Here is an 11079-nt window from a genome sequence, read left to right as displayed (position 1 = left end):
GAGCTTGCCCTGGCCCAACATATTATCTGCATAGAGCAAAGCAGATAAAGGGTGCAGAAAAATAAAGCCAAAGTCTTGCGCATAACGCACAAGACGCCCAGAAACAGTTAACAGAAGTAAGTATTAGAACAAGAATTTAAACGTTCTAACCTATTCGAATTTCGAGTTGGTCCTCGAAGAACTCGAAGCAGATAAGTGTGGTGGTGAGGAAGGTGATGTTGGCGTCTGCCACACTCTTCCAGAAAAAACAGAGATCTTTGTCCAAAGCGCCCATGCTATCAGGACTTCTGCGTCTCCTGAAGCAGCTTTTGGACTCTTTGTTCCCCTTGTTTACCCAATACAAGGGGAAACCGTCGAGCAAGGAAGCGTCTTTGTCATTGGGACGCACCTGGACGAATTTGCCCTTCCAGTCTTTGTAGGATTGCTGGAAGATGGAGAGGATCGATCTCCCAGCAATCCCATTCAAGCTTACCCACAGGCGGTCTCCTGGGTGCTTGGCTTCGAAGAGAAATAGGAAGACATCCACCGATGCTGGCAACCCCAGGTGGTCGCACATGACTTGGAATGCTCGCACGAACGCCCAGCTGTTGGGATGAAGCTGGGCGGCGGCGATGTTGAGCTCGGTGAGAAGCTCCCTCTCAAAGCGAGTGAAGGGAAACCTGAGTTTCACCTTCTTGAATAGGGTTGTGTAGACGAAACAGAAGGCTCCACCGGTGTTTGCCTTGTCGTCAGCACAAACTGGCAGGCCAGGGGGGCAAGGTAGCACTGTCATCTTCTCATCGTGCTCCTTGTGGAATGATTGGTGAGGCTCATCCCCCTTCGTCAATCGCAGAACTGCCCCAGCAGTGTTCACAGAAGATGTTTCCCCCAACAGGGTCGAGTTGGCCCAGGGGTATAGTTTTTTGAAGTCTGGTGGGGGGACGGAGGCTCATCCGGTGACAGGCGGAGTAGCCTGGGCCAGGTTGGGGCGGGAAGGTGCAGGCCTCTCAGCCTGAGAAGACGAAGCGCCACGTACTCGCGGTGGGTCGTGTGCTTGTGAAGAGGGGTTTCGTGATGAAGGAGGAGGATTTGGGGTGATCTTTGAGCGAGTCATTGTTGAAGCTGCAAAGGAAGAAGAAAAGGAAAAATGATCAGGGTTCACAGAGGCTGACTCAATCATGGAAGAAAGGTGAAAAACGAACGAACGTAGGTTCGTTGAGACGTTGACAGAGCCCTAAGTTACGAAGAAGGAGAAATCGCAAAAACAACCCACAACGTATGCACCAGACAGTTAAAGGATGATGCGAATCGGTTAAAATGCAGGAAAAACCAGCAGAAGAAGGAAAGGAAGTACCTTTTTATAATCAGGAAGGCGATGAAGAATGTTGGTGATTCAGAATGTTGAAGAACGCTGAGAGCTTTTTTGCAGAAGAGAGTTGGAGCGTTTGAGGATACGAAGAAAAGTGATGGAACAGTGGAGTGAAAATGGGTTTAAGGGTTTTTCGAAATGGGTTTGGGAAGCGCAAACGTTAACTAAAGGTAACCGTTGATGAAGCCACGTGTCGAACGATGAAGAATGTTTGGTGGAGCGTCAGAGGAGCAAAAAGTGCAACCGCTTGGAATTCTGCACCAGTGCCACGTAGATGACGTGACTCTTTTATTCTTTTCGCTAGACAAGTCTTCGCTTAAGATTGGGGGGCTTGTGTACCGCCCTGGCAGTCGGAAGTGATGACGTGGCATCCAGCTACGGTATGGCGTGTTGACAAGGCGCCAGGTTGACAGAAGAGGAGGAAGTCGGGGGGCTCGTGAAGTCGCCAGTTATTAAGTTGGCGTGTTCCGATCTCCAGCATACCAGAACCGGCGATCACCGGGTTAAAGATGAAGTCGCCAGATGTAAACTCAGGCGACCAAATGATTGGAGATCGCCAGAGCAAGCACATCGCCAGAGATGAAGGTGGTGCAGATTATGAAGGCGGCCGGCGAGACCACAGGGAAGGTGTACGAAGGCACCCTAACTCGCCAGTTCCAGTAGAGATCGCACTCCCAAGTTAGCTATGCACTGGGCAGTACCATGCATAAGTAACTTAGCCAAAAAGAGAGTCAGAAGCAGCGCCCAAGTCAAGGAGGCTCCAGATGATGGCACGTGTACGACTGGATGCGAGCCACGTGTCCAAGTCTGTAACTGCCAGGAGAGAGAAAGTAACCAGGTATTTAAGGGTTCCCCAACGAACTTTTGAGGTACGCACGTTCAGATTATACTCTTTACGCTTGCGGGTTCTTGAGCATACTGTGAGAGAGAACATTGCACGGTTCCTTGAGAGTTCTAGAGTGTTCTTGCTCTTAGTATTTGGTGGTTCGGTCACTGACTTGGGCGTTGGAGTGCGATCGGCCGCAGCGGCGCCGCTCTGTTCTTTTGCAGGTTCTTGAGGTGGATCTTGAAGAAGGACGGAGGTTTGAAGCGATGCACACGTCGATCCTTTGACGAGGCAGGTTCCAACGTTCTGGTCAACAGGCAGGATCAATTATAGATGGAAAATTAAGGTAATGTAAATGTACCGGCATGATGGAGGAGAACTGCATCAACTACATTAGAACGACTCTTTCATGGGTGGTGTGTGCTACCTTGTGTGAATAAGGACAAATTGACATATATATTTTGGAGGTAGGAAAAGTTTTACCTAGCCCCACGGTGGACGTCAAATGTTCTATCCCACTTGAGGTCGGTCGGAATTTGGATGAGCTCCTTGTGGTCTCCTTTCAAATGTCGTTTGGAAACGAGGGGTTCCTCCTGCGATGACATTCCGACGCTTGTTTATTAGATGTTTAGATGATGATCTTTTTGTAGAGTATATCCAGTTATATATAGACTGAATTGTAACTTTTCTGCCTTTAGTCATGATTCTGTCGTAATTGAGTCATTAAGGATAATTAAGTCTAATTGATTGAGATCCATTGACTTGTGCTCCCTTATAATGTTAGATATACAGGAAACGACCCATAAATGACCAAATATCGGTCAGACCCATGACCTAACAATAGGCTTGGATGAAAAATAAGATCCCAAAGTTAAATTTCTCGTCTCGGTTCAATGTCCAATAATATATGTTAACTCACATCTAAATAACTCTTTTTTAACCTATAGTCGTGTATGTGCCTTTGTTGAATCTTGGTTATTTTTTTGTTTTTTTTTTACTGTCGTGTGCTGTGACTGTATGGTGTTGTTGTGTGTCTCTATTAATGAAGTGTCGATCACATGTCGGGGTTATAACAGGGGTGTACTAGCAGGGGGTGTTTCTCTCTGGCTATGTGTGTGGGGTTTATTGCATGATTTGGGTTTCTGGTAGGAGGCACTATTTTTTTGCAGGAGTTTTGTCTGCTGATAAGGTAGAAGGAAGACGTGATGGAGGGTTTGAGATTGGAAAATAAAATGAGATATGGTGAGAGTGTAGAGGAATACAAGGGGGCATCATGCAGAAGTGTTTTTTGATCAAGACATAAACGAAAGCAAAGGCATCTATAGAAATGCAACACAAGGCCTAAACGAAGCTTGAGTTGGGAAGCAATGTGTATGTGGTTGGCTTTGAAGCAAAAATCAGATGAAAGATGATCAAAGATGATGTACAGCCACTAATAGTCCATTCTTCAAAGTAGATAACAGTTCTCGGAAGAAGGCAATATCACAAGCAAACGAGGAGAGTCAATCATGTTATATCATGGCTTCTAAATATCCGCGTTTCAGTTCCAAATTTCCTGCTTCTGTCTGGATTGAGGTTTGCAGAGCTGCTGCATTTTTGTGCTCTTCTTTTGCTTCTAACTTGTTCTATCTGTTGGTGATGGTTTAGTTGGGTGTAAGTGGAATTTTGATAAGCTAATTATCTTTATATATAACGGTTGGAGTATCCACTATAGTATTTTTATTTTATTAATTTTTTGCTTGATTTAAAAAAATGGATTTGATAAACTATATAATAGTTTTTATTTTGACCGATTACTATTTTCTAATCACGAATACCCAACATAGTAGATTATTAATAAGTATTTTTTTTTCGTGTGAATAAGAATCTAAATTATGTTGAGTTGCTTTTAGTCAAACGAAAAACTTTACACTCTTCAACCTAAGAAAATATATAATCATTTACAAACCACCACCAAAACACGATCATAGTATATAATGTAAGACTCAATAACAGTTCTATACATATAATTTGTCTATCAATTGCAATTATGAATGCTCAAACATCAATGTATTGTAATATAACTGTATCGGTACTGGGCGAGGCTGGGACCCATCTGGCTGCCCGATGCCCCAGTCAACCTGACCGAGACCTTTGGAGACTTGGTCGAGAGACCAAGAGGCCGAGACCTTTGGAGACTTGGCCGAGAGACCAAGAGGCCAAGACCTTTGGAGACTTGGCCGAGAGACCGAGAGGCCAAGACCTTTACAGACTCGTGCCGAGAGGCCGAGACCTTAGAAGACTTAACTGAGACGGCCGAAGACCACAAGTATTTGGCCGATGGCCGACTCGCACCATGGGAATCTGGCCAATGGCCGAACCCATTACAATTAACGCTCAAACCGAGATCAGTGAAGCTAATCCATCATCAAGAATTAGGTAATGCAACCCTAAGCGGTATCCACCCCGATAAACAGGCCCAACAAGGTAGCCCCATTAGGATAATATAAATAGCGCGCATCCCAAGGAGGAAGGTATGTCATTTATTACTGTTCACCTACCTGAGAGCTGACCACCCGCTTTACTGACTTGAGCGTCGGAGTGCCTTCGCAGGTACCCCTACCATCCGGTGATTCGCCCGACGACCGAGCGCCGAGTACCGAAGGATAAGCAAGAAGACGAGAAGAATCACAGTTCATCCCCTAGTCACCTGCCCGACCGAAGGAAGAAGAAGAAGACCTCAATAGTTCTCTAGGTCCCATCTCCCTAGCAGGAACAATTGGCGCCCACCGTGGGGCCCAGGGAAACTAGCTGAAGGAAAAAAGTAGATGGTCTCAACAAGAAGCATGGAAAGAATGATTGAAGCCGGCCAGACGATGTTGCTGCTATCTCTCCAGAGAGAGATGGCCGAGATGAGAAGAAAGACCGAAGAGGCTGCTCAGAAAAACGAGCAAGAGCTGCAAGTTCTCCGTAGGGAGAACGAAGAGATGAAGAAGAAGCTGGGGGAGGGAGGACCCTCCGTCATACCGACGAATGTTGTCGGCAAGTCATACACCTCTCCCCCCGACCCAGATGTGGCCGAGGGAACGAGAGGCCGACCCCCTCCCCGAGACACCGAGATGGGCGACGAGTCATGCCTAATCAGGTCCACCCAGACGACCCTGACAGCCGACCCGAACCGCCGACATCCCTTTACAAACAACATCATCGAAGTCCCACATCCTGAGAAGTGGAAGGGTTTCAACCGAGACCGATACGACGGGTCGACCGACCCGGACGAGCATATGGACGCCTACACAACCCATATGAGTCTCTACACCTTGGACGACGCCGTCTTGTGCCGAGTGTTCCCCACATCCTTAAAGGGTGCAGCCCTTAGTTGGTTCACCAAGCTCTCACCCAACTCCATCGATAGCTTTGCCACACTCGTCGCAAAGTTTGAAACTCAGTTCGCGACCAGCCGACCGCACCACCTGACCTCCATCGCCCTGGTAGGCATCCGCCAGGAGAAAGGAGAGTCGCTGAGAACCTTCGTGGATAGGTTCAGCAAGGTGGAAATGAGCATCCGGAATCTGAGTCCAAACGTTGCCATGCACCACATGCTGACGGCCCTTCGCCCGGGACCCTTCGCCAACAACCTGTGCTTGCAGCCGGCCGACAGCTTGGACGAGCTAAGGAAGAGAGCCGCCAAATACATGCAGCTGGAAGAGCTACGAGAATTCCGTAACCAGGCCCGTGTCGAGGCCGGTGGGGAGAAAAACAAGGAAGAAAAGGACCGCCAGGGGCGGCCGAGTCAAAGGAACGACCGACGCCGGGACAACCGAGACCGACCGATCCGGTTCTCAAGATACACACCGCTGACGACCGAGAGGGGGAGGATTTTGGACGAGGCCCTCAATGCCGAGTTGATCCCTCCCCCAAGGAAGGTGGCCAGCCCAAATAATGCCGACCGGAGAAAGCAGTGTCGGTACCACCAAAACACCGGACACTCAACCGACGAGTGTCAGGCCCTTAAGGATAAGATCGAGGAACTCATCCAGGTGGGGCATCTCCGTCGTTTCGTCAGGAATGGCCGAGACCCACCCGGCCGAGCGGATCCACCAAGGCGGACGAGGTCTCCCCAACGCGGCCGAAACGACCGAGATAATAGAGGCGACCGACAACCCGCAAGGGTCGACCCCCCTCGAAGAGACGATCCCCCAGGGAGGCCGATAGGAGAGCTAACCGGGAGGTTATCAACACTATAGCCGGCGGCTTCGCCGGGGGAGGAAGCACAAACAACGCTCGGAAAAAACACCTCTGGGCGGTACACCAGGTGAACGCGGTGGCATTCCGGCCGAGGATGCCACCCATCACCTTCACGAACGAGGACTTCAAGGGCGTAGACTACCGCCAGCAGGACAACCCGATTGTAACAGCGGTCGACATAGACCGATTCACTATACGGAAAACGCTTGTGGACCAAGGAAGTTCGGTAGACATCCTCTACTGGAAAACTTTCAAGGTCATGAGGATGGTCGAGACCGAGATGATGCCATACGACGACCACGTGGTAGGATTCTCGGGCGAGAGGGTGGGTACCAAGGGGTATATCGACTTGTACACCACCTTCGGAGAGGGAAAGAACACCAGGACCATCAAAATCCGATACCTGGTCATTGACGCCAACACCTCCTACAACATCCTCCTCGGCCGACCGTCCATCAACCGGCTGATGGCCATAGTGTCAACCCCTCACCTCGCAATGAAGTTCCCTTCGAGAACAGGGGACATTCTCACGGTCCACGTAGACCAAAAAGAAGCACGAGAGTGTTACGCTGAGAGCCTCCGGGTGGAACTGATCCGATCGGTCATCGGTAGTCGATGACGTCAGCATCAGAGAACCACGTGGACCACTCGCAGGGTGACACGTGGACCAGGTGGCAGAGAGGTAGGGGACGATCGCCAAGAGAGGTGATCGGTGGTCAGTAACCAAGTGACCACCGACAGATCAGGCGGCAGAGAGGTCGGGGGATAGATCACCCAGAATGGTGATCGGTGGTCAGTAGCCAAGTGACCACCAGCAGATCAGTTCCTAGACTCGCGCCTGGAGGCAGAGCGCGATAAGCGAATAAACACTGATCAGTCATCAGGTGTATTGTCATCGGGGTCTCGTGTTACACGCAGTTAAACTGGGACTGAGGCTCCCAGCGAGAGCGTTACGCGTGGACCTCGCATGAACACACCTCAAGGAATCGTGCACGAGAGTGGCCTGAGGGAACTAGTAAGCCAGTCGGTGATTGGTGATTCCCTCAACCCATTACGTGCGTGTCATCCTGAAGGGTAAGTCGCCTACGCAGAGAGTAACGTTTGGTGAGTGTGCCTAGACCAGCCACACCCGACGTTCTCCTAAGAGTATGCAATTTACCCAGATAAGAGAAGCATCCTAAGTTACTCCGCAAGGGCGTAACTTAGGCAGACAAAGAGAGGCGCTAGAGCCCTTCCAGTAAGTGACACGTGTGTGGTTAGATGTGAGTTGCAGGCCTCCATGTGTCATCATCTGAGAGGGGTGCGTTCCAGACAAAAGAGCACTCCGTACCGCTAAAGGTACAGACAGGCGCAGCCAAGCGCAGACATGCGCAGACTCTCACGCTCCCCATTGCTGATTCTGAAGGTACGCTTTCTCTGAAAAGCACGACAGGGTTCTGACACATGCCAGAAAAGCATAACAGAATTCTGTTATGCCCAGAAGCAGGGAAAGAGAGATAAAACGCAGAATCAGAGGGAGAGTGAAGGAGGATAGAGGAAAAACAGAGTGCAAGTTTTTCTCACACACACATTCTTGCTAAGTTTCCAGTTTCTGGTGGTTCTGTTGAACTAACTTGATCGTCGGAGTGCAAACGGCCGCTAGAGGCGCCGTCTGTGTATTTTGCAGGTCACGTCTTGAAGCCATCTGAGAAGAGAGAGAGAGAGTTCAGAAGGTGGTTCTTCAGGAGACACAGTCGCAAAGACAGGGCAGAAAGTGTTACGAAGCGATTCACCCACGTTCAAGTTGCCGGCAGGATCAGGAACCTTTAAGGGCCGACACCTCTCCCCTCAGAGCAAGGAAGTCCTCCCGAAAAGACCGCTCCCCCAGGAAGGACCGACCGAGGGAGATCAAGCCAACCGTGGCGTTGGTGGACCTCGATCCCCGGGCGACCGAGGATAGACTGGAGGCAAGAGAAGAGCTGAGGAGAGTCCCCCTACTCGACAAAGAACACAGCGCGGCTGTAGGAACAGCCTTGGCAGCGGCCGAGGCCGAGATCATGCACGCCGCGCTGAAAAAGAATGTCGATATGTTCGCATGGATGCCAGCCGACATGCCGGGGGTAAGCCCGGACGTCATCACCCATCGATTGTCAATATTCAAGGAAGCCCGTCCGATCTCCCAAAAGAAGAGGGACTTGGGCAACGAAAAGCGACTCGCGGCGAAGGAGGAGGCCGGCAAGCTCCTGTCGGCCGGATTCATAAGGGAGGCCCGATACACGACATGGCTGGCCAACGTCGTCATGGTCACCAAGCCGAACGGTAACTGGAGGATGTGCGTCGACTACAGGAACATCAACAACGCATGCCCAAAGGACACCTACCCCCTCCCAAACATTGACCGACTGGTGGATGGGGCGGCCGGCCACAAAATTATGAGTTTCTTAGACGCTTACTCTGGCTATAACCAGATAAGCAAGCACCCGAGGGACAAGGAGAAGACGGCCTTTATGACGGCCGACGCCAACTACTATTACGAGGTCATGCCATTCGGCCTCAAGAACGCAGGAGCGACCTACCAGCGCCTCATGGACAAAGTCTTCAAAGGGCTAATCGGCCGGGCGGAAGAGGTGTACGTAGACGACATAGTCGTGAAGTCCGACTCATTCGGTCAACACCTGAAAGATCTGGACGAGGTCTTCAAGGCCTTAAGGGGAGTCAATATGAAGCTCAACCCCGAAAAATGTACCTTCGGGGTCGAGGGAGGAAAGTTCCTAGGCTTCATGCTCACCCACCGGGGGATAGAGGCCAATCCCGACAAGTGTCAAGCCATACTCAACATGAGAAGTCTGAACACCGTGAAGGAGGTACAACAGCTCCTAGGGCGGCTGACCGCCCTCTCCCGGTTCGTACCCCGCCTGGCCGAGAGGACGAGGCCCATTGTCCAGCTGCTCCGGAAGGGCAAAAAATTCGCCTGGGACGACCAATGCGAGGAAATCTTCAAACGATTCAAGGAGTTCCTCACATCTCCGGCCGTCAACCAGAAGCCGAGGCCCGACCATCCAATCCTAGTGTATCTGGCAGTCTCGGAGGAAGCAGTCAGCGCTGCCTTGGTACAGGAAACCGAGGGCGAGGAGCGACCCGTATACTTCGTTAGCCGAACCCTCCACTCGGCCGAGACCCGATACCAGATGATTGAGAAGGTGGCTCTTGCACTGGTCCTCACGGCAATACGGATGCGCCCCTACTTCCAAAATCACTCCATAACTGTAAGAACCGACTACCCTATTTTCAAAATTTTGTCTAAGTCGGACCTTGCAGGGAGGATGATAGGATGGTCAGTTGAACTCTCCGAGTTCGACATACGCTATGAACCGAGGGGCGCCATCAAGTCTCAACGCCTGGCCGACTTCTCGGCCGAGCTGACACCACTACCCACCCTCTCGGGCGGATGGACTCTCTATGTGGACGGCTCCTCGAATAAAACAGCTTGTGGAGCGGGAGTCGTCCTGGAAGGGCCGGACGATCTCTTTTTGGAGCAAGCCCTCCAATTCGGATTCCGAGCGACCAACAACCAAGCCGAGTACGAGGCCTTGCTGGCCGGGCTGAACCTAGCCTACGACATGGGAGCGCGCGAGGTCACATGCAAAAGCAACTCCCAGGTGATGGTCGGCCAAGTCAATGGAGATTTCGAGGTTAAAGAGCCTTTGCTGCTTTACATAGGTTAACTTGATTGCCGATCGGTGAAGCGGCAAGACCCATCTGCATGTAGTCGGTGATCGCCGATTGTGCAAAGCTCAACATGATCGCCGGTAATTGAAACGGCAATTTCAACATGATCGCCGGTTGATGAAGCGGCGCTCTCCATCTCTGTGCAGACGGCGATCGTAGATGGCAGCACTCAACATGATCGCCGGTTATAAAAAACGGCGATGGTAAATATGATCACCAATCGAGGAAGCGGCGTTCCCCATATGTGGTGGATGTCGAAATGATGCAAAGGCTAACATGATCGCCGGTCGGTGGTTGCCGAAGTTATGCAAAGATAATCGCTGGTCGAGGAAGTGGCGTGCTCCTTATGGATGTAGTCGGTGGTCGCCAAAGGCAATGTGCATGGGTAACTCGTTGCGTGGCGAGGTGAATGTAGTTTCGTGGTCTTCTATAAGGGTTAAGTTGGTTCTGTCTTAGGTGGTGAGTGAGGGTCTTTTGTGGTGGTTTTGTCTGTTGGGGTAAATGGGTAAACCATATTTGAGGTTGGCTCTTTTATGTCTAGCAGAATCGGTTTAGCTTATGCGTACAGTCTAGACTTTAAGGTCTGATGTATACGGGTTGGGACACCCCTAAAGTGTCTCTTTTAATTTTATTAATTCGTTGCTGATCAAAAAAAAAAAAAGCCTTTGCTACAGCGGTACTACCACGCGGCCAAAAACAGTATTGCCCGCTTCAGCAAAGCACCCTTGCAACACATACCGAGGGAGGACAACAAGAGGGCCGACATCCTGTCCAAGCTCTCGGTCACCAAAAAGAAGAGCCATCAGAGGTCAGTCATACAAATATGGTTGAGACACGCTAGTGTGACGGAGGCCAAGGCCGAGTGCCTGGCTATAGAAGAAGAAGAGGTTGAGGCCGACAACTGGATGACACCCATCATCCAATACCTGACGGACGACACGTGCACGGCCGACCAAGAGAAGGCGATGAA

The 11079-nt window shown here is 50.7% G+C and overlaps 1 protein-coding gene across 1 annotated transcript; it reads left to right on the top strand.

The window, feature by feature from the left end:
• The first annotated feature begins 4981 nt into the window (after positions 1-4981).
• On the top strand, positions 4982-10105 carry LOC137815762 (uncharacterized). Its single transcript, XM_068618875.1, has 2 exons — positions 4982-5876; positions 8094-10105. Exons 1-2 carry the CDS (start codon positions 4982-4984, stop codon positions 10103-10105), a joined length of 2907 nt encoding a protein of 968 aa, XP_068474976.1.
• Positions 10106-11079: the final 974 nt, after the last annotated feature.

The sequence above is a fragment of the Phaseolus vulgaris genome, chromosome 1, assembly GCF_000499845.2.
Source record: "Phaseolus vulgaris cultivar G19833 chromosome 1, P. vulgaris v2.0, whole genome shotgun sequence".
Classification (NCBI taxonomy): Eukaryota; Viridiplantae; Streptophyta; class Magnoliopsida; order Fabales; family Fabaceae; genus Phaseolus; species Phaseolus vulgaris.
This window is presented reverse-complemented; position numbering and strand designations above follow the sequence as displayed.

Excerpts from the sequence above, each read along its gene's own strand:
- LOC137815762 (XM_068618875.1), top strand. The coding sequence starts at position 4,982 with ATGGTCTCAACAAGAAGCATGGAAAGAATGATTGAAGCCGGCCAGACG. Across the intron at positions 5,877-8,093 it reads GGAAGAGCTACGAGAATTCC|AGAGAGAGAGAGTTCAGAAG; the intron begins GTAACCAGGCCC and ends CCATCTGAGAAG.